The sequence below is a fragment of the Melanostigma gelatinosum genome (genome assembly GCF_949748355.1).
Source record: "Melanostigma gelatinosum genome assembly, chromosome: 12".
Classification (NCBI taxonomy): domain Eukaryota; kingdom Metazoa; phylum Chordata; class Actinopteri; order Perciformes; family Zoarcidae; genus Melanostigma; species Melanostigma gelatinosum.
Window position 1 is genome coordinate 12,273,301 of NC_136645.1, and position 24,435 is coordinate 12,297,735.

The following is a 24,435-nucleotide window of genomic DNA, read 5'->3' on the forward strand; positions in this document are numbered from 1 at the left end:
GCCTTCAATAAAAACTCAAAAACAGGTGTAATACTTTCAATAGCCTCTCATTTGAGACAGCTCAGCCATGTTGACAGATGTGTGTGTGTGTGTTTTATCAAACATAAGTTGAATGACTCTTTTTACTGATAAAATTGATTTGTGTAAGTCACCTTTGTTTCTGTACATTACCAGGATCCTCTATATTGCTGAAGTCAGTGAATTGAGTCTGACTTGCTGCCAGTCAGACATGTCCTTCACACCAGTCCTGGGCTTGTACCATGTGGAAACATGTGGAAACATGTGGAATCCTCCCCCTCTACAAACTCAGATTGTGTGGGACACAGAGAAACAGACAGCAGCAGTACTTTTTTGTCCAACAAACTCTTATTATACCATTATATCATTTCCACTTCTCTAAATCATACTTCCTCTAACCTTGCATCTCGTTCACGTAACCCATGTGCTGTGCAGTGAAGTGAATCAGCCTGCATGTGACAGTCTAAACATTTTCTCTTTTTCTTTTTTTTTCTTAACAGTTAACGTGACTTGCTGTAACTTTCTAAATCCTTCAATCTCATTCGAATACATATGTGGGTGTGAGTGGTGTTTGTCTAGTTTCTAATGTGTGTATTAAATGTACAAGTTTGTCATCTAAAGAATCTAAAGTTAACTCACCCTCTGTGTTGTATTTGTGTGCGCGTCGTTGGTCCAGCTCTGGTCTCACTCCGGTCCCTGCTGCACCCCCCTTTGATGGCTGATTGTCGAGCCCTCCCACCACTCCTTGTTCATGGAGCGTGAGCATCTGTTCCTCAATGTTCAAGCTGCCACATTTATGGCACACAAAGTCTTCAGTTGGTGTGTGTCAAAGTCTCAAAGTGTCTTTCAGCTTCCTCTCATGCCCTGATACATTATCAGCTGGGCATGCTTGCATCTGTGCTGACGAAACTTCTCTGTTGTCCGTTGTTGAACTGATCCTCATGTTCAGCATGCTGCATGTCACACAACTCTCTTGTGTGATGTTCTCCAGGCTTATGGATGGCGGAAAGCCTTCTTACAAAGTTCAGTCAGAGCTGTCACCGCATGTTTATATGGCCAGTTTTCACCATTCTCGTATGCAACTCACTGCAGGTTTGAATGCCGCAGATATTTTCTGTAGCATTGACATGGTACCTGTAGATTTTGACGAGTCTCGTTCGTCTTCTTCATCCTCGACGTGTTGAGTGGTGGGTGTCGTTCAAGTTGTTTGTGGCTGGGGAGCATACAGCAGGAAGCGGAATCTCCAGATCAGGACCAAGGACTAAAAATTAACAAAACAAACAAAACAAAACAGCTGCCGAAAGTTCAGCAGTAAATGTTAGACAACGTTGTCTCATGTAGAGATACAATGCTTAGATCTCTGTGTTTCTGTGTGTGCGTGCCTCTGTGGGTGCGTGTGTGTGTGTGTGTGTGACCCCTCTTTCAGCTGCTGCAAGCGAGCATGGTGTCTGTGTGTGTGTGTGTGTGTCTGTGTGTGTCTCACCCCTGCATTCCTCTCTCTCTCTGCTCATATGCCTCTCTGTCTATTTTAAACAGTTACACCTATTTTCGTTTCCTCTTGGACATCAACTTATTTGTATCTGCTTCACCTTTTTCTCTGCTCCAAGCACGTTTTGAGTTGATCAAATTTTAATCGTAGGCTAAAACTGCCTCTTTCAGGGAATCCCAATTTAGTTCATTCTTCCAATTATTTGGCAGTGTGATTGTCCTTGTCCCACATTTATTTATTATCGGAGGTAAGACCTTGGCATCGGGCTGCTCAGACTCATTCTATGACTTTTATCATTCCCAAATGTTTCACTTTTATTTCTAAGTCTTTGACTCGGTCTTTCTTCGTACATTTAATCTGTTTCAATTTACCTTCTAAATCCCCTCTTAACATTTTGAGTTTAGCGGCGCTCAATCAGCCGTTTTCAGGAAAACCAAACTCCTTTGACCAGCACGTGAGGCATTCTAAACACCAGTTTCCATATTTCTGTTGCATCATATCAATTATTGGACCCGAGGGCTCTGCGCTTTTACTACTTTTTCCACCCATCTTTCAGGCGTGGATACGTTAACGTTACCTTTACAGTACAGTCGTCACCATACAGCGTATGTTTATTCTCTCGAAGGAAAACTTTTTGCAAAAAACCTCGTTTGAAATTCACGTTATGTTGTGGAAAACCACGATTCTTATTTCAAACTTGTTTGAAATTCACGTTATGTTGTGGAAAACCACGATTCTTATTTCAAACTTTATTTGAAATTCACGTTATGTTGTGGAAAACCACGATTCTTATTTCAAATGTTATTTGAAGTTCACGTTAGTTATTTATCACGATTCTTATTCTATCAGTATAGAATTCACGTAATTTTAACCACGGTCTTACAACAAACCAATTGTAGTCAAGCGATCTGTGTCTACTATCACCGTATAACACAATCCTGTCTTCTACGTAAAAGCGTGCAAATAGTGAGATGCCAGAAAATGAAAAAAAGGAGTTTAAATGAACCATATGTAAAACGAAACCACGAACGTCAAAAACAATTGTTACCCAAATAATAAAAAATAAAAAATGACTACTTGACCATTCATCTGTGTCTGTTAAATCATATGACCTTAGTATAATTTTACCATTACTTTTACAATTGGAATTTTAACTTTCTTACCCGTTTGTAGAAATTAATTCTTTTTCGTTGGATTCGCGTGCCGTCAATCAGAAACTCCCTCGGGTCTGCCGGCTCTCTCTCTCTCGGCTAATGAGGTATGAGACAGGAAACTTCAGTTTGTGGATTCCTGGAGAGGCCTTCTCCTCCGGTCAGTCCCTCTGGAGCTCTGATAGACAGTCAGCGAATCCTGCCGACAACGCCAAATTGTTGTGGAATATTTCTGTGAATTGTCGGGAGAAGAGTGTTAAAGTGTTAACAAATCAATGTCAAATGAAACAGAGTCTGGATGAACGATCAAAGTTGTAATAGTCAATTTATTTGCTTGCAAGCAAAGAGAACACCGTCTCACAGACACATCACCGTCATCTGCGAGAGGTGCTCTAATGACACAGTTAAATGCATAGACATTTATACCCAAACAGCATGCTGTTATCTTGATTCGCAAACAAGAATAAACAAGAAGAAGGAAACCAGTCAAGGCAGATGTTTTCCTTTGAAGCACAGTGTCCTGTCTTTACGATACCCTGATGGCGCTTTATGGCCGGTTTACGAATCCCTTATTTATCAGTTTGTCCCACAATATTTATGGAGACATCAGATGCTTCCTTTGATGTCACTGTGAACTAGTCAAAGAGTTAAGTCACAGTATTGCAGAGACGGAATAAACCTGTGAATCGTCACCCATCATAAATACCTAAAAAGGGTCATGCTCTTCAGCTGATGCTCATCAGGAAGTACCGTAATCTAGACAGACCTCTGTGTGTCGCCGTCTTTGAAGACAAATAATGCACAGGAAAACAGATAACAGATAACAAATAACAGATAAGACACCTGGATGCAAAACTTACGAGAATCATTTAGAAGACACAAGGTTTAGTGCCTGCTCTTCTAAAACTCACATTTCTTAACCCTAAAACAGTAGACTGACATATTTTCCCATCACAAGGAGCACACAGCAGTCCAGAGACACGCCGACACACCTCCATAGGGACAACAGGAAGAGGTACAGCGGCCACAGGGGTACTAACTGAGAGCCAGGGCCCTGCAGGGACTTCGGAGAGACCAGTCAGAACCAGCTCAGGACTGAGGAGAGGAGGAGAGAACAACTCAGAGAGATACCTCCACAGAATACTCCACTGACTTGACCAAAAGCTCTGAGATGCAAAACTGACTTCAAGTTCGTGCGAGAGCGGACCGGCACCTCAGTCTGCACAGCCTGCTCACCTGGGAAAAGCAACAGTTGTGGAGGACAGTGACGTGACTTTCAAAGGTGGGGTGTGAAGGATTTGGGGACATCTAGCGGTGAGGTTGCAGATTGCGACCAATGGAAACGTCTCCCGTGTGCTAAGAGAATAGGAAAACTACGGTGACCAATGTGAAAATGTGAATGGCCCTATCAGCGCCAGTGTTTGCTTTGTCCCTTCTGGGCTCCTGTACAAACATGGCGTACACTGTGAAGACGACCCAACCCCCGATTTAGATTAAAAAACAGCTCATTTTAAGGTAGCAAAAACACAGAGATTCTTTTCAATTTTCGGTTGATTATTACACACTTTTAAGAAAACATTCTTATTCGTATTATAATCCATTTCTGCCAATAGATTCCTATAAATGCTACACACTGTTGCTTTAAGTAGTATTGTAGTTCAGTGGTGTAAATCAGAAAGTGAATAAGATTAATAAGGCAAAAAGTCACTTTAGAAATGGCCTCATCTTCCTCTGACCTATTATGCTGAAAGAACTGATGTTCTGATATGTATGCCTGCACTATGGATGAAGTTATCAACCATTCTACCAGCTACTGTCTGTCCCTGTATCTGTGTGGTATGTTACGCAACCGTATAATCGGGTACAATGGGAGCAATGTGAGGTGACATGAGATGTAGAAATACATGTCCATTTACTGCACATTCAGAGATGTTAACTTAAGGCTTCAACATGTAAAGGTAATCTCTGATACTCACTGGTTTATAGACATTGAAAGTGAAGTGTCTGGCGGTTAAAAGAGACCAAAAATAACAAATAGACCCTCGCTGTCTACTTGAAAAAGTAATGTTCTCGTGTTAAAATGTTCATGGTGTGAAAACCTACTTTTCCTATGAAAAGGCTGTATGTTATCAGACTTCTGGAAGATTTTTGTTCATACAGTTTGTGTCATTTTTAAATATGTGGTAATTAAGAAGTGAGTCTTTGGATTGTTTGTCTTGTTTTGTTTTTTTAATGAAGTTACAACACTGACTTTTTAAATCTGTAAAATATTTTCACAAAGTAATGAAAATGCCTCAGCATATGTTGACTGAAATGGCTAAATGCAGTTAAAAAAAATAAACATCTCGTTCTGTAGTCTTAAGTAATGCATTCATCAGCCTGTTGTTTTTGGTTGCTCATTGTCACTGTTGTCCTGCATCGTTACAAACCAGTTACGCACATTCACAGCCAGGACCTGCAGCTTGCACCACAGTCTGCCACTTTTAACCACTCAGCAGCTCCACTGGACCAGTTGGCTGTTAAGTGCCTTGCTCTAGGGCAGGGGTTCTTAACCTTTCTGACGTCGGGGCCCAACTTTTCAAGGACAAAGTGTCCCGGGGCCCACTCTGACTATATGCATCAAAAGTGTCAGACAACCTGCAGGTCATACAGAAACAGAGCAGTGGGCCTTTGGAGTCAGTAAAAATTTAAGATTTTTGTCCGCGGTTGCTGTATCTGTACAGGTAAAGGACAGTATAGGGCTGTAACTACACTATCAGTGAACAACTGCCTCAAATCTGAAGAAGATTGGACAAAGTATGATCATTCTACAGAGTTTCTCCATGAAGAGATCCAGGCGGAGCTCTAAAAGGACATTTGGAGACCCAAATGGACACATGGTAACCACATGATATTCTGACACACTAAAGGTGTTTCTCCCTTTATATTGTGATATTATATTATTTTACTTTTATTATAAGCCTTTGCAAATTGCAAAAACTATGTATATATGGTGGAAGACATGGTGTGTGAGTAGCGGACTTGCTGTGCTTAATGGCTGAGACCGAGCGCACGAACGAGAATGAAAATAGCTCAGTTACGCAAACGTTGGTTGACGGCTTATGGAAGAGTAGGATAAGGTTTGTACTATAAGTACTAGCGTTTTCTGAAGGCACTAGCTCCATGGTAACATCCGCTAGTACGTTGTCGGGTCTGTAATGTGTCTTTTTCCGTCGAAATGCTGCAAGATACGACTTGCAGCGGTTATGGCGACTTTGGACAGTGTATGTGTGGGCTCCTTTTGTGGAGAAACCATAAGAAATTAAAGAAAATCGATGATTTCTTTGCAAGGATGAGGATTTTGGGCATGCTGGGATACCAAACACGGACATGTTTTGTGACGTATTTGCGCAAACAAGCCGTAGGAACGGAAGGGGAGGGGATCGAGGATGCCGGTGTTGAACAGGCAAAACCCTTGTTAAATAAATGAGATGATAGAATGTGATGATCACAAAGACATTTATTATCATGTGTATGTAAACCTGCACACACAACAAGAAGCCCAACAGACTTTCCCACGAGCGTTGGATGTTTCGTCGCTACGTGTCTCTTTATTTCTGAAGGCTTCAGTGCTTCGTTTGATAGCATTAGCCCACATTCCACACACTGAGCCCTCGGCTCTGCCTCGTTGCCGCCGTTCACAAAGCCGTACTTAAGAAAGTCAGGGTTGTACTTGCGCACACATTTAGACTTTTGGGGGGTATGGCACCACTGTCGTCTTCATCTTTTCTTTTTAATAACTTATCCATAACTTTCGCTACAGGCTAGCGGCTAGCTGAGTGTCTTCTTCTGCTTATTGCAGCTTGTTAAACAACTGACTGACGCATTACCGCCACCAGGTGGTGGGAAGCTATATTGTAACTGAGCGTCTCATGGATAACAGTAATATCTCTGGTGTCTTCGATTGATAACCTATGCGGTCCCGCGGCCCTCGCGGCCCACAGGTGCAAAACTGAAAGTTTTTCGCGGCCCTCTAGGTGGCGCTCGCGGCCCAATCATGGGCCGCGGCCCACTGGTTAAGAATCACTGCTCTAGGGCACCTCATTAGCTGTTTATGATGAATAGAAGAGCTTTATACATTTATTTTTCCCCATCCGTTTCCAGCTGCTTCTCACTCAAAGATGCCCTAAGAAATGACACTTTGCAAAAAACGAAAAAGGAGAGAGGACTGCTGAGTGACAGCTGGTCGTGTTGCGTTAGAAACAAATGCTGCCCTCCAGTGGTCACATCTAGTAATTACGCTAGCGTGTATAGCTGGTCTTGTGGTCACTAGATGGCACAAAAGGTTTTGTTTTGGGAAAGAAAACCGCTACACTAAGTGAGGGAAGATTCATACTCGAGATGCACAGCACAGACTTTTCCCACGGAAAGGAATACAAATTCAAAGAGTTATTGTGAGCTTAAATGCTGATTCATTTTAACAGACACATCTTGTTGATCCTTGCTTGTTTAACTTCTGACAGTTTTACCAAATCACCTGAATACGTGATGATGTCTAGAAATATTTTAAAGCTCTTATCCCCACTGCTAATGTCCAAACCATCAGGCAGCATTATAACTGAACAATATATTAGACTGTAGGACCTGTTGTCTGTCCACTTAAGGTTCAGAAGCTGTTTTGGTTTATTTCAACAAGTCTGATCTGTACATGCAATATAAATGTTACTTTATCCATTCTTCTTACTGCCCAGTCAGGTGAGCACGAAGAGAAATGAGGAAGCACTACCCAGTAGATCATTATCTTTGAGATTGACGTGTGAAGTTGCATATTTGGGCTCGGATTACCTCGCATCCACCAGATGTTCAGTTTCCTCCATCTCCTCCTGGCTGATGCAAAGTGATTCACAGGCAATCTGGGAGACAAAGTCCTTTCTGTGTATTCTGGATCTACTCAGCAGTGCCAGACTGGTGCAATGGCAAACTGAGGCATCTGTAGGGCAGCTTTATAAGGTCCTGAAACCTCAGCAGACTCCCTCAGTGCAGAGAAAGCAGCAGATTGGCTCAGGTAATCCTCAAAGCGCTGAGCTTCCCCTTATTGTGTAAAGTAAGCTAATTTTACCTCATATAGTTTATCTTAACTTTTCAACCATAAATCTTATGACTGTAGATGTGGAATGATGATCCAGCAGTAGTTGTAGCTGCAATAGTGGTTTTCATTGTGCCTCAGCTCATTCTTCACTGTTCAGTGGTGGAAACTCTGAGGTGCTTCTCTTGAGAATATCCATATTATGCTCCTTGACTCTACCTCACTGCATTTCAGTGGGAAGTATTCGTTGCTCGTCTACATATATTTGGCAGCTATCATCACTAAATTAAGACTTGACATTAACCAAAACATATACGCTCACAATGCAGTGTTAAAGATGACGCAGTGTGTACTCAGGGTGCCTCGTTAGACTTGGATGTGACCCAACAAAATCCCTCTTGTCTTCTCAGTTGGTTTACTTTAAAAAACTGTTTGAGGCCCAAAGATGATCTAGTATTTCACAATAAAGCACACATTTGAGCAAGTATAATAACTCTTTTTCTCTCTTATCCCATTAATCAGTTCATTGTTCAGTAAACCTCAGTTCATCCCGGTGAGGTAATAGACTAACACCTCGGAGAATCACCGCCTTTAGACACGTTCTTCGTAATATTCACTCTATTGGTTGTAGAATTAAATCAAAACTTTGCATTGAGTCACACTGACTAGAGAAAAAGCAGCATGTAAATCTGCGTTCAATTATAACAGAGTTGCAGAGAGAATCTAATCATGCTGACTCCTGTACTTGTAGCCATTATAGTTCTGTGTACAACAGCAGCGTGATGGCAAACTGAGATTCCTTTGTGGTACACTGGTGCCTTGCAGGCAACAGGCACATCTTAGCACTTTTCTAAATTATGTGCATATCAATGAGTTCCTTTATGCTTTTAATATCACGAGGCCAATTCAGTAGTGAATGAAAACTGAAATTTCTGTGCAATGGTTTTGTAAATGGCATGCATTTCTGTGTCCAGTTCAGTCCTTTGTGGTTAACAATTGCCATTTTGGCCAAAACCAAACAAAGTACGGTATTTGTAGGTTGTGCTCTGCCCTTTTCCTGTCCCCTAAATCAGCCAAATATCTGCCATTTTGAGAGACAGTAACTTTTTATGATGTATGTGTTTTATGTCCTTTTTAACAGAAGCTCATTCTCATATTTCAAATATGCTTATCTCTTTTTTTGGCACTTCTTTCCAGACATCTCAGCACGGGTGAGTCGAGGTAAAGCTGACAAAAGATGAAGAAAGAGAGGAGTGACAGCTGTACGGAGAACACTGGGAGCAGATCTGATATCCAAAAGAAAGACTGGGGGAAGAAGAAACAAGCTTTTTCCGGGTTTTCTGGGATTGCGTCTGTGATTGTGTATGATTGACAACGGAAGCCGTATGGAGATTTTACACGAGCAAGGATCTGAGAGTTGAATGTGTCCCTGCTGCATTGTAATTAGAGCGTGGACCAGTAATTAGTGTAATGATATATACGATCTAAAAAAGTATCGACAAGTTGTGAACACATTCAGGAATGTGTCGGCCTGTTGATCAACTGGAAGGAACTATAGATCCAGATCAGGATGTTGTTGGTTTGTGACTCCAAAGAATGTGTAGATTGCTTTATCTCAGGACCTTTTTCATCCTTTTTGAGTTTGTGTCAGACAAGATGACAATTCTATACCACGGAACCGCGGATCAATCCAGTATTTCTATTTTTTTCTTTACAGTGTAATCATCATAGTGTGTAAAGTTCGACTGTTGCTGTTCCTTTTCAAGTAACAAGTCCCCGAATATCAATGCAGAGTGTCAGTGAACAGATATAAAGCAGTAGTGTGTTCACGTGAACGGAGCAGCTTAGAAGCATTTAACAGTGAAGTCATGGCGAGCGGAGGAACGTCAGAAGCCGAGGCGTCATTTAAGTCGCAAGTTTGGGAACATTTTGTCTTCCCTGTAACGTATTGTAGCGACCCTGTAAAGTGGGTTTGCCGGTTCTGTGTCGGGAGCTAGTGATTGTGGGGTTAGACCGGAACCGGAAGGAGTGTTGTTGTTGTTGTTGTGTAACACTGGAGTAGTTCGACGACTAATGTTCGCTAGAGACTCGGAAATAAGAGTGACGGTTGTGTTGAATAAACCTATTGAAAGGACCCTGTCTCCGACTCTGTAAGTGGAACATTACACTGGTGTCAGAAGCGACTTTGTAACGGACGTAGACGTAACGCCAAATCCGTTCGTGAGCTTACCTAGCTTCGGTCGGGAGTTAGCCAGTTAGCCTGCTTTAATCATGGATGGTATCGGCAGGACGGAGGTGAAGAAGGAAGAGGAAGGAGCGTGCGGGTGGTCGGAGGACAGAGCCAGAGAGTTCACGAGAGCTTCAAGTGTGGCGAGGGATCGCCTGAGAGAGGCTGCGGTGAGGATGGCTAGAGACGCGGGTATGGCTCCCTCATCAACGTTTGGCGCCATTTCTCCGGACAATGGGAATAACGATGGCGGCGCCCGGCGACACTCAGTAGCAGTCTCGACGGTGAAAACACCCAAATACTCCGGTAGGTCTGACTGGGAAGCTTTCCTGGCCCAATTTGAGTTACTATCAGACGCCGGGGGATGGTCCATAGAGACTAAAGCACTGCAGCTGGCTTTGTGCCTCACAGATGATGCGCTGTCCTGTCTTCTGCTGCTGAGTCCGGAGGAGAGACGAAGTTATCAGGTGCTAGTGGGGGCTCTTCAGAGGCGTTTTGGACAGTGATTGCAGCCTGAGCTCCTGCATAATGAACTCAATAATCGTTGCAGAAAACCTGGGGAGCTGCTGCGGGCATTAGCTAACGACATTGAAAGCCTGTCGCGGCGGGCTTATGTACACATGCCACCCAAAGTACAGAGTGAGCTGGCACGGGACCAGTTCATCAGAGCAATCTTCCCCACTGAACTGCGTGTCCAGGTACAGCTGCAACACCCACAGTATTTGCAGACAGCCTTGGAGATGGCTGTGGAGAGAGAGAATGTGTGGGGTGTAGCGGCTGGAAACTGTCAAAGGGACGGGCTACCTGCTGTGAGGGCTGCAATGCAGAGCCCCTCAGAAGAAGAGAAACCGGCATGGTTGACGGAGGTGACTGAATTGATTAGGGCTGTGTCAGTACAGCAAACACACCGGCCACGCCCTGGGCCCAGGGTCTGCTGGGAGTGTGGTCAACCAGGGCACTTTGCCAGGGAGTGCCCCAAGTCAACCAAGTTTCAGGGAAACGGCTCAGGGTCCGCATAGAGGAGGATATGCGGACCCCGCCCCTAACTCCAACCCTGTCTTCACAAGCCTCCACATCAGATGGAGGAGCCCAACATCACAGCCGTTGGAGCCAGGCTCCACTTCCCCCAGAAGCAGATGACAGCACATGCTTGGAGCCTGTCATTGCAGTGGGACGTACCGGTAAGGGCGATTCTTGTTTCGTCCCTGTCACTGTGGAAGGAGCACCCTGCTTTGCATTAGTGGACACAGGATCAACAGTAACGTTGGTGAGGCCAGATATGGTCCCGGTCGGGACTCCGTTCGACCCCACCGCGGTGCGTTTGCGCACAGTCACCGGAGAGCTGGCACCCATGAAAGGCATATGTCTGTTGACTATGTCTGTAGGAGGGATGACTGTACTGTACCGGGTGTGGATAGCTTCAGTGCAGGATCCATGTATTCTGGGTTTGGACTTTTTGAAGGCCATAGGCTGCCAGCTGGACCTGCAACGAGGCACAGTGAGGTTCAAAGGGGGGCCTACTATCACGATGTCCACCATCCACACCCCTACTGTGCCTCCTCCCAGACCTCTCACACCATCCACAAGTGCGGTAGAGACTGTATCGGGCAACCTTCCACCCATCGCCTGTCTCCCCGAGGAACCCACAGGGGGTGCCTCTACCCCAGAGACTGTATCTGGCAACCTGCCACCCATCGCCTGCCTCCCCGAGGAACCCACTCAGGATGCCTTTTCCCCATCTGATCCCACCATGGTCTACGCAACCCTGCCTGGGTTGGAGGAGGAGGAGGGGACTCTAGTTGCGGTAAGGGAGGTGTGGAGCAAGAACTGTGGCGGTTTACATCCTCAGCAGCAGGGACAACTGTGGCAGCTGCTGCTAGAGTTTCGAGGCAGTTTTGCCAGGAGTGAGGACGAGGTAGGGCAAACTCATCTAGTACAGCACGAAATTGACACAGGGGACGCGCGTCCTATCAAGTGCCGGCCACGCCGCCTCCCGCTGGCTCGACAGCAGGCTTGTGATGAAGCGGTCACGAGCATGCTGCAGGCGGGGATCATCGAGCCTTCTGACAGCCCCTGGGCAGCAGCAGTTGTCATGGTTCCAAAAAAGATACGCGGCTGGCGACTCTGCTCTGACTACAGGCCTGTAAATGGAGTAACAAAGAAGGATTCATACCCACTGCCCCGCATTGAGTCTCTGGACCTGGTCTCGTGGTCCTCGTGGTTCTCCTCCTTGGACCTCCGCAGTGGGTATTACCAGGTGCCACTCGCCCCGGAGGCCCGGCCTAAAACAGCTTTCTGCACCGGACGGGGACTGTGGCAGTTCAAGGTCCTTAGCTTTGGACTTTGTAATGCCCCTGCCACCTTCGCGAGGTTGAGGGACAAGGTGTTGGAAGGGGTTCCACGTCAGCAGTGTCTGGTTTACCTCGACGACATCCTGGTTCATGGTAACTCATTCGAGCAAGCCCTGGCGTCACTACGGGTGGTGCTGGAAAAGATCAGAGCAGCAGGCCTGAAGTTGCACCCGGATAAGTGTCACTTCATGCAGAGAGAGGTGTCCTTTTTGGGACACCGGGTAGGGGGAGAAGGCATCGGCACCATGCAGGAAAAGGTGCAGGCAGTCACTGACTGGCCCATCCCCACCAACCAAAAACAGCTGAAGAGTTTTTTGGGCCTGGCCTCATACTACAGAAGGTTTGTGCGAGGGTTTGCTTGCACTGCTGCGCCCCTGTTTCAGCTGCTGCAGAAAGACAGAGACTTTTCGTGGACAGAGCAATGCCAGACGGCGTTCAGCAGCTTTCGGTGCGCACTGACTGAGGCTCCAGTGCTCGCCCCACCCGACCCCAGCTTACCCTTCAGGCTGGACACGGACGCTAGCGGAGCAGGCGTCGGAGGAGTGCTTTCCCAGGCGGGACCCGAGGGAGAGCGAGTGGTGGCGTACTTCAGCCGGGCGTTCAACAAAGCTGAACGCCGCTACTGCGTTACCCGCAGGGAGCTCTTGGCAGTGGTGCTGTCAATCAGGCACTTCAAGTACTATCTGTGTGGCCTGCCGTTCACGGTGAGGACGGACCACTCTGCTCTGCAGTGGCTCATGACATTCAAGGAGCAGGAAAAATTATAAAAAGAAAACATAACAAAAAGAAAATGTACTCGTGTTTTCCCGTCAGCATGGGGTGGGAGTGTTTATGTGCATTGTTTACGTTGCTCGGGTTGTTCCTTGAGGGCAAGGAACTTTGTAGTGGGGGGGTAGTGTAGCGACCCTGTAAAGTGGGTTTGCCGGTTCTGTGTCGGTAGCTAGTGATTGTGGGGTTAGACCGGAACCGGAAGGAGTGTTGTTGTTGTTGTTGTTGTGTAACACTGGAGTAGTTTGACGACTAATGTTCGCTAGAGACTCGGAAATAAGAGTGACGGTTGTGTTGAATAAACCTATTGAAAGGACCCTGTCTCCGACTCTGTAAGTGGAACATTACAGTATAATGACGGATGAGGGTGGTGGACGAAACCGTTACGGTATGTAGGCGTTATTTAAAGAGAGACACACGACAACGGCAAAACATCGGGCATGTCAGCGACGGGGACACTCCGGTGTAGAAAACAAAGGATTTCTAAATCTGGTTAAAATGCTTGAGCCACGCTACGAAGTCCACTCACGCACCCACTTCAGTGTGAAGCTGTTCCAGACCTCTATGAGAAGGAAAAGACTGCTTTCACCAAGGCGGAGTGATTCTTAGTCCGGTGCTGTAGACACGCCCCCTCTGTGAGAGTCACACGGACACACACCTGGGGCAGGTGCTGTAGACACGCCCCCTCTGTGAGCATCACACAGACACACACCTGGGGCAGGTGCTGTAGACACACCCCCTCTGTGAGCATCACACAGACACACACCTGGTTCAGGTGCTGACAGAAGTGTCAGAGTGAAGCTAGACAGGCCCAATAATATTCCAGTCACCACAGAAAGGTCGACCCTCTCCCCAGACAATGGAGATATTCTCATCTTTTTGAAAGTAATGTCACAGTAATGGTAAACATTGTTGTGTATTTGAATGACATAACCTGACAGGAAGTAAACACAGACCCAAGTTGTTGCTGAGCAGTTCAGTTCAGTGTAAACAGTGGAAGCCAGCTCACTGGCTGTTTCTTTCTTTCAGTATTGATGAAAGGACGAGGATATCAACATACCTCATGTTGCACTTGCAACTTAACATAATTCTTGAATGTATTATTTTTATTTGTTGATTTAATTTTGTTTCAAATTGGACATCTTCAATATTTTTGTTTTCATGTCAGACTATAGCCCAAAGTTCTTTGCTTTAAGTGTTCTTGAAGTTCTTTAATTAATAAATGGAAAGCAAAGTTATATTTGGCTCCTCCCCTTTTCTTTGTTGATCCAAACCGTGACTCCTGAACCGTGATCCGAACCGAACCGTGAGGTTTGTGATCCGTGACACCTGTTGTGTAATATTTCCTTCAAAAAGTTCAGAAGTGAAATTGGTTTAATCCAAAGTGTTTAACATAAAAACAGAGTCTTGATGAATGATCAAAGTTTCAAAAAGTCAATTTAATGTTTGCAAACAGAGAACACAACCACGTATTGCAGTGAACTGTGAATATGCTCCAGAGACGCAGAATCAAAACAAGGTTTTTATACCGGCCGGCACAGAGGAGCAGATAACACACAGGAGACTAAGGCAGAAATGTTTAGTCTAACAAGAAGCAGTTGATTGCAGAAAGAACACGTCGGTTGTTTGTCCCGACTAAGATAGAAAAGTGACCTTTGTACGAGAACAAATAGGTCAATGTGTTCAGACATCCAGACAAATGAACTTTCTAACAGCAACATATCTCACAGAAAATATGATGAGGACATGTAAAAACATTTTTATCATTACACACTATCAAAACTATTTCAAACTGTACAGTTGGCACTCATTCAGTGAATAACTTTTTGAATTGAAATCAGTGTAGTTGAACCGCGGTTAATCATGTGTAACTTCAGAGGTGACTCGTGCTGAAAGCTTTTATCACAAACGGAAACTTTACTGCAACCAGAACAGCTAAAGGGGATTGTTTCCTGTGTGGGTATTCATGTGTACCTTCAGATCTCTGTTGCACACAAATCTATCACAGCAAACTGAGCAGCTGAAAGGTTTCTTTCCTGTGTTGTGTCTCTGTAAATCTGAACGCTGGTTAAAAGATTTCTTACAGACTGAGCAGCTGAAAGGTTTTTCTCCTGTGTGGGTTCTCATGTGGCTCTTTAAATTTGAACTCTGGCTGTAAGATTTCTTACAGACTGAGCAGCTGAAAGGCTTTTCTCCTGTGTGGGTTCTCATGTGTATCTGTAAATTTGAACGCTGGTTAAAAGATTTCTTACAGACTGAGCAGCTGAAAGGCTTTTCTCCTGTGTGGGTTCTCATGTGTTTCTGTAAATCTGAACGCTGGTTAAAAGATTTCTTACAGACTGAGCAGCTGAAAGGCTTTTCTCCTGTGTGGGTTCTCATGTGTATCTGTAAACTTGAACGCCTGTTAAAAGATTTCTTACAGACTGAGCAGCTGAAAGGCTTTTCTCCTGTGTGGGTTCTCATGTGTTTCTGTAAATCTGAACGCTGGTTAAAAGATTTCTTACAGACTGAGCAGCTGAAAGGTTTTTCTCCTGTGTGGGTTCTCATGTGTTTCTGTAAATTTGAACGCCTGTTAAAAGATTTCTTACAGACTGAGCAGCTGAAAGGTCTTTCTCCTGTGTGGGTTCTCATGTGGCCCTGTAAAGTTGAACTCTGGTTAAAAGATTTCTTACAGACTGAGCAGCTGAAAGGTTTTTCTCCTGTGTGGGTTCTCATGTGTATCTTCAGAGTTCCACTCTGGCCAAATGTTTTCTCACACTCAGAGCATCTAAAATGTTTTTCACCAGCGCTACATCTTGAATCACTGACATGGACTTCATCAGGTTTCACATAGTTTAAACCTGACTGAGGTTCTCTGGTCTTCTTCCCATCACCACCCTCATCAGTGTCAGAAGATTCTCCAGTCTTCTCATCAGTATCTGGTTCTGGATGTCTATCTGGATCCAAGTTCCTGTCTGGTTCTGGTCCTCCACAGTCTTCTCCATCAGCTTCTGTTCCCATCTGTTTAGTTTGTCTTTGATGAAGCTGTGAGGACTGAGCTTCCTCTTCTTCATCTTCACTCTTCACAGGAGTCAATGAGAACTTGACATCAGCCTCCTCCAGACCTTGAAGCTGCTCTCCTTCCTGACTGGTGCAGAGTTCCTCCTGTTCTTCTTTAATGTGTGAGGGCTCTGGGTCCTCCTGGTCCAGACTGGAGCTCCACTCCTGCTGCTCAGAGGGAACCTCTTCTTTAACCAACAACAGCTGCTGGACGTCTGCAGGAAAACAGTAAACACACACAGAGGGGTTACAAAGACATTTTAGAATTGAGCAAATAGTCTCCTGGACATACACTTCCAGAGTATCACTAGAACCAGATAATACAATAATGTAATCAACTTATGTGACCATGAACACATGAACCATTTTAAGCTGCCAAATCCATGTGGTGTTATCAAAGAGAACAAACTTGTACTTTAAGTTGAAATATTTCCTGTCATCTAGAAGCTGAGAGAACAAATCAGCATACCTGCAAACTCATAAGCGGTGAAAGAGGTGGGGGGGGAGACGGTAGACGATCTACAAGTATTAACAATTTATTAAGTCAAGCATCAAAGCATAAAAAACAGATCTATGGTTTCACAAAATACAAGAATTGATTAAGTAGCCCTAGCAACAGACACAAAGTCAGGGCTCCGTATACGCACCTCTCCTCTCAGTGTTTTGTGAGCCCTGTATCTTTATACTTTATTTGAACTTGTCCAGCACAGGGACGCATTATCTTCACCCACACACAAGCCAGGGTTGGGCCACATTGTGTGTGGGAGTCCTGGAGTCTCAGGGATGGGGAAGGTGCTGTTCCTGCAGGTTGCTACACAATATCCCACCGACTAACCCAATTCACAACACAACTAGTTATAAGTTTTAAGCTACCACCTGCGTGTCAGAGCTCCCTCTTTGTACGGGGAGCGCGTGAGTGCCTCACCCGGAGTTTCAAACCTTTGCTCTATGACACACGCAACACTATTGCAAATGAACACAAACATACACTTCAAAATGTCTCAAACAAAAGGTGAAGGAAAAAGCCCCCCTCCTTGTTCCAGAGGAGAAGAAGCATGCAGAGGAGAAGAGGCAGCTCCCCCCCCGCCCTGCTCTCTTTCTTCCATCATTAAGCAGGGCCGAATCAGCAGGTTGAAGTTTAAATCAAAAGGAATTTAATATACTAACAAAAGAAAATGCAGTTACAAACTGAATTACACTATCAGTAGTAATATTTCATGAAATAGAGGCCCCATCCACACCACACGACAGACTGGTGTGTCCGCCTCATGGTCCAGATGAGGTCTGATTATCTCCGGGGATTCAGTTTCTTTGTCCCTCCAAAGTCTCTGAAATGTCTCATATTACACATTCCTTAGCCCATCGATCAGCTCAGCGATTGGCTGAACCCGTCGGACTTCAGTCTGCCACTTCCTTCACCAATTCACCCCCCTTCTTGAAGGCTGTGCTCAGAAACTCTTCAGCAACATCCCCCTCTCTCTGACTTCATGGCGGTGTCATAAATTCTCTGGTTTCTCTCACAGTGCTCAACAAATTCAGTAACTCTCCCTTTAATTTAAACCTTCTACAAGTAAACATATTGTAACACATTATATCCATCACTAGGAGCGCTTTAAAACTTAAATTCCTCACAATATGTATACATTTAATGCCTGTAAATACAGCACGCATATTTCTACAGTAGCGAGAACCATCGCCTATACAAAATTAAGTGATTCGTTTTCATTTTACCCTGTTACTGTATGGCTGAATATTAACTTCCACTGTTACTGTAAAGCCGTTAGAATTGTTGCCTATCTTCTATTTACAATTAATATGCATTCAATCCGGTTCGATGATTGAAATCATGAAGGTTCAGGCTCCTTAACGCTCTCTCTCATTACTTCAGGGCCTTTGGGAGCAACTGCACGTGGGACAGTTGGGACCGGAAGTACACTGGCTGTGGTCATTACAGTGAACAGTGTGATGAGAGGGCACGTGAGCCCTTGTTGCTGTACTTCGTCTCATTGGAGCAGAGGCTGCAGTTAGCATACCCTGCCTTATCAATGCATTTAAAACACTGACAGCGGGAAGCTGTACTGCTCTCTCTTCACGTCTGTTTAGACCTCCACCTTTATCCAGGCCCAGCTCCACTCACATCTCAGCCCTGCGTCAAGCTGCGCTACACACACAACATCCTCTTCCTGAAGCTCTCTGACCTCATCATCTCATCAGTATCTGGGCCTCATGTTTCAAGTTATTATCACCACGAAATCGCCTCATTCTACTTTGAGTTAAACAAAAAAAACTGCAACCAGAACCGCCGTTGTTCCGGTTTAACGTTAACGAGTGACCGCGTGGACTGAACCGGAAGACGGAGGGTGATTCATGTTTCATCACGTTACGCTTTTTCCTCCTAAATCTTGATAATGATGAGCGTTAGCTGTTGACAAAGTTCCGCATGCAGTGGACGTTAACTTAACCCAACAAGTCTGAACGGTAACGGAACTTAAACTTTAACGGAGGGAAATGAAGACGGTGTAGACATCTTAACGCTGATTGGCCAGGACTCGACACGTGTCGCATCAAATATGTTTTATTGCGAAGATCACGACATCACATGTTCTCCTTGTCTCACTCAAATCTGAGAAACGCTGGCTGGCCAGTTGACCACCCACCCTCCAAATAAAAACTCTACGGATCTAACGTTACACTCACGTGGATGATATATTTTGAGTCAAAACTGCTTATTTCGCCGAAAAGCGACACGTTTGCAGGTATTCAATCAGGAGAAGAAGAAAACGACGAATTGCAACAGAGTCGCACTCCAAACTACATTACAAGTTATCAGCCGGAGCATGAACAGTGTTAAATAAAGTGAACCTACGTGCTCTTTGTATCCGGATTTCCGGGTTGAGAACAGCGTCCAGAAGTTCCCGTTGTCGCTTATTCGCCTCTTTTGAACGAGAGAGTTCCTCCTCGTACTCTGCTATCGTTCTTTCAAACAGACCAAATATCTCTTCAACCGCCGCAGTTAGTCGCTGGTTGAATAAAGATCTCAACATTTCTACTTTAGACATTTTCACTAAACCACAGAAAGTTGTCCTCCAGACGAACTCCGTTAAAAACACCGTTTACTCTCATTAAACTCTGACTAGCGCTGTGTTGGTCACTTCCGTCTCCGTCCGTCTGTTTCCAGGTAGCATGCTAAGCTAACTTCAATAGCTTTATAGGCTACCAGGAGATTAGACCTCTTCCTCTCATCCTTCTTCTTCGTCTTCTTCTCATTCTTCTTCTTTCACTATAATTAGGGACATCAGATCCAGAGTGGATCCGTGTAGAATATCAGCGTACACAAGACCTGGCGCGGTAACTCTGCTGCTGTGAATTTATTTTTCGGGCTAGAACAAAACGGTTTGTATCTATGGAAAGGTTATAAAATGTAGATTAATAATATCAAAACATCTGTATTCATTGCTCGCATACATTGTGACGAACTAGCCCGAGAAGGCGAGTAACGGGGGTTCCACCGCCGCCTCGCTGCACGGCACGGAGTTTCAATGACGCGACTTACACAAAACCATTTACGGTTGTTACCGAACCTTATTTGGAACAGCCGAGAGTAGTCACGATTGAAGCAGACGATCGCAGCTCCATGCAGGTGGGTCAACGAGATTTCTAAGTACACGAGAAGTTTGTTGACTTTCAGTTTTGAGCTTTCAGTTAGCAAAATCATGCGTCTATCATCACTTTCAGAAAATCGATTTCACTGTATCTTGTAGCAAAAAGTACATAGAATCTGTTGGTAAGTAACAGAAATCCCTATAAATTGATTAATCGGCTGTAAATTAATGTTTTTCTGACCCACCCTTCCCGCCGCAAACGCCGGCTGCCTTGGGCGATGCCATTAAAGCCATAACCCCTTTCTGTGACGTCACGCGCTCAGTGTGAGACATGGCGGACGAGTCCATGTGTGCTCCAGCAGGGTTGGGAAGTGAAATTAAACCAGATACGGCCTTTTTTTAACTTGGCTATCTCTGGATCACATTTCAAGTTGATCAAACTCAATAAAAAAGATATAGAACCAAATTAAATTCTCCTAGCCGTGAAATATATGCCTTATACCTATTGGGAATCGATTCATAGATAACAGAGCAAACACATTCATAAAAATAAAATTTGTCACTGTCATCTTGAAGATCGGCTTTTGTTTGTGCCAAGATCCAAATTTCATTGCTGCAAGTATAATTCAGAGCAAATGGTTACATTTTGTTTGCCAAATTTGTGATAATCCTCCACATTACGGTGCCATTGCCTATAATACAGATGCATGGAAATTTATTCATTAATCCACACGTTTCTACCATCTTCAAAGTGGAATAACTTTGTAACGCCTTGACCGAATTACATGATCTTTGTATTATTTTATTCAGACAAGGCATAGCTATCTAAATAACAGAACCAAACAACTGAAAGATGGATATAAGATTTTGACCTGATGTAGCTACTATAATGGCGGACTACAAACCAATGTTTAAGGCGCCACCTACTGGACCGGAGTGTGTAACATCATGCCTTTATGACAGTTATCATTTAAACACAATAATAATGTTATTTATAAATATAATGAAACAATTAGAAATAAACTTCATATTGCAGTCATATTCTGGCCTTTTAACCCGTTCCATTCAAAATATTAAATAAAGCCCTTTTAAGCTGAACTTGTTTGTCCCCTGTCTCTAACAGTCCTTTGATGCTCCACTCCCTTCCTGTATCTACCACTCTGTTCTTCAGTCTTTCTCCCTGTTTCCCAGTTTCACCCTGAACTTCCTCCACTCTATCAGCTCATGTTCTACAGTTTCTTTACAGTTGCATATCTCACATTTATCCCACTCTGTCTTTTTCATGATGTGTATAATGTGTCATTGAGTCCTGTATGTCCGAACCTGAATCTGAAAGTAACATCTTCTTTTCTACTTTTACTTCCATCACTTCTCACTCTGACTGATGTCTGAATTGTGTTGTAATTTCTACCCTTATTGTCATTATTCCAAATTTCCTGCCAAGATGTCCCATCCAAAGCTTTTACCAGAGAATGTCGAGTACTCCCAACCATTGTACAGGACAGTTGATGCTGTGTTTCCGTTAAGTGCACCCTGAATTCTAATCCAGTGTGATAGTGCTGACTCAGTTCTCCTCACATGTAATGGCAGTTGCCTGGATTTCACCAGCAATGCATTAATGGGTGTGGTTTTGACTCGTGAGATGAGTCAGAGGAGAACCATCCAGAAGAAAAGGTGAACAGATAAAAGCCCATTCAGACAGGTTCTACGAGGAACATCCGGTTCCGCTGCAACTTGGTGGGTAACAAAAGCCCCTTAAACTAATAAAATAGAATATCATTACTCCTATCTTCAGTGACCTTCCATCTGGTACATATGTAACAGTTGTGGGTCGTGGAACGAGACGACTCAAGTGATTGTTTTCCAACATTTATTTATTGAAGACAAAATATCACCAATGAATTGCCTTCAGACCGTTTTCTGCCCCTCTGCTCCCTCAGCAAGTAAATAGAAAATAAATGTGTAAATATTCTCTCATCACACATTCACTGACGTCTGTCGGCTTCTTGAGTCGTGTCTTACAGTCTCCGGCTACTTTAATGTTTGGTGTGGGTGATTTTAAGTGATGGAAGGAAACTTCCTTACTGCTTAGAATTATATTTATATATATTTTGATTGATTTGCCCAAAAGTCAGTTTCACATCGCTGGGGTCTCGGCTGAAAGAATAAGAATACATCAAAGTAAAACATTGACGTGAATACACATGTTATTATAGTCAGATCTATCGCGTTATAGATGAAGCAGTGATATTATAAATCGGTTAATTTACAGAATGACAGTTAGTGATTTCTTGCCAGCTGTCCTTCCTGCATTTGTCAGTTTAAACTGCGTTACTTTCAGCATGAATTATGTTCATGTTCTATGTTGGTCTCAGAGTGCACCAGACTGCTGCATTTAACTTTAAAATGTACAACATTTTCTTCCAGGTGAGCGTGTCCCCGGCCCCCTCTAGAAAACCAACACGAACTAGAAAACAAAAACTCAATTAGTGGATCAAGCTAAAGACAGTACCAAATCTGAGCGTGGACTCAATGAGCGATGCTCTCAAATTGAAAGAACACGCTCTTGGATAAAGATAGGATGAAAGCTCCATCGTTCCTCCATTGTGTGATGTTTCATGTGGTGTGTCAAATGTATTTATACATTTGGTATAAAACCGTTATCACAAACAGAACCACTTTGTCTCTTATATGATTAACAGTGCCATTGATGAATAAATAATTCCTTCATCTGATGAGTGTACTTCCAATAATAAATGAATCCAGGTATTCAGCTGTTTTCACAGTAACCTGTAACCAAGACTGTGATGGCGTCTGTGCAAATTTACAACATGTGATTTCATATTTGATAAAGAGTCTCTCCAGCGTCATACAAACAGTTCACATTCTTTTCAAAAGACCTTCTGAGCATGTGGGCCCCTGAGTCAGAGTATCCCAGTTCTTCAACAGACACTAATCCACGTAGTGCACCTGCGCCTGGAGCTCCTTGGAGATGTACCCGAGAAGGGTCGCCGTCAGCTGCTGGTTCAGGGTGGCGTTGCCCATCACTAGAGCAGTTAGCTGAGCCAAATCTGTCCACTGAATGTCTCCCAGCACGGCCAGAAGATACCATCAAGCTTCTGCTGCTGCTGAGGACTGAGCTCCATTATGATCTGAGGCAGCGGTTTGAACTGTCCACTGGTCAGCCAGCAGCCCAGAAGGCCTCCGACAGCACCGCCTACAGGGGAAAAGGGTTTCAAACATGTGGAATTATGATTGCACACACAAACACACAGCATGACAAGGATAGAGTGATTAACCCCCGCTGGATCATCGTCCTCGGTGTGTGCACCCATCTGGGTTGTGTGCCCATCGCCAACGCCGGAGACTTCGGAGGCTACTACTGTCCGTGCCATGGCTCCCACTACGATGCTTCAGGAAGGATAAGAAAGGGACCTGCTCCTCTAAAGCTGGAGGTTCCCTTCTATGAGTTCACTGAGGAGGACGTAGTCATAGTGGGATAAATACTGGAGCTCTGTCTCAGTTCCTCCCTGTAATATGTATTTTTTAGATGGCTCCGTGTGAGAGTGACATAAAACGTGTGTATTTGCTGTTAAAGACAATGATTAGGAGCGGGCCCCTCCTCGCTGTGGCGGCTGGCTGAGAGGAGGAGTAGGAAGGCTGGCTCTGCGAACATTTTCAGCGACGTGAATCTGTGGCAGCTACAGAGACTATTCAGGTCAGCGGGGGATCAAGATGCGGAGCAGAGGGCCCAGCTGGTCTGGGGTCACGGAGATGAGGCTGAACTGGCTCAGGCTTTGAAAGAACTGAGGACCCGGAGTCACCGGAGAGGACTAAGGGCCAACGGGAGAGAGGTGTTGGGCTCACACTGGCTACGAGCCTTCAATCACCTCAGGTAGCAAAACTGCTGGTGTGATTCTGATTTCATATACATTCAGATCATTCATCATCGTGACTTTTTTAAATATTATGTGGCATCCATATTGTTTTCAACAACATTTATGTTCAGGATCGGAGAGAGCTCGCCAAGCAGCCAGGGGAAGGATCCCGGGGAGGAGAGTGTGTCTGAGGCCGGAGGAGCACACAGCAGTCCAGAGACACGCCGACACACCTCCATAGGGACAACAGGAAGAGGTACAGCGGCCACAGGGGTACTAACTGAGAGCCAGGGCCCTGCAGGGACTTCGGAGAGACCAGTCAGAACCAGCTCAGGACTGAGGAGAGGAGGAGAGAACAACTCAGAGAGATACCTCCACAGAATACTCCACTGACTTGACCAAAAGCTCTGAGATGCAAAACTGACTTCAAGTTCGTGCGAGAGCGGACCGGCACCTCAGTCTGCACAGCCTGCTCACCTGGGAAAAGCAACAGTTGTGGAGGACAGTGACGTGACTTTCAAAGGTGGGGTGTGAAGGATTTGGGGACATCTAGCGGTGAGGTTGCAGATTGCGACCAATGGAAACGTCTCCCGTGTGCTAAGAGAATAGGAAAACTACGGTGGCCAATGTGAAAATGTGAATGGCCCTATCAGCGCCAGTGTTTGCTTTGTCCCTTCTGGGCTCCTGTACAAACATGGCGTACACTGTGAAGACGACCCAACCCCCGATTTAGATTAAAAAACAGCTCATTTTAAGGTAGCAAAAACACAGAGATTCTTTTCAATTTTCGGTTGATTATTACACACTTTTAAGAAAACATTCTTATTCGTATTATAATCCATTTCTG

The 24,435-nt window shown here is 44.5% G+C and overlaps 1 protein-coding gene across 1 annotated transcript; it reads left to right on the forward strand.

Annotated features, from left to right (window-relative positions):
* Positions 1 to 20,041: 20,041 nt before the first annotated feature.
* On the forward strand, positions 20,042 to 23,981 carry LOC306785696 (uncharacterized protein; the record flags this gene model as incomplete). The annotated part of the gene is made up of 3 exons (XM_079280151.1): positions 20,042 to 20,081; positions 23,320 to 23,605; positions 23,720 to 23,981. 3 exons carry the CDS (start codon positions 20,042 to 20,044, stop codon positions 23,979 to 23,981), a joined length of 588 nt encoding a protein of 195 aa, XP_079136277.1.
* Positions 23,982 to 24,435: the final 454 nt, after the last annotated feature.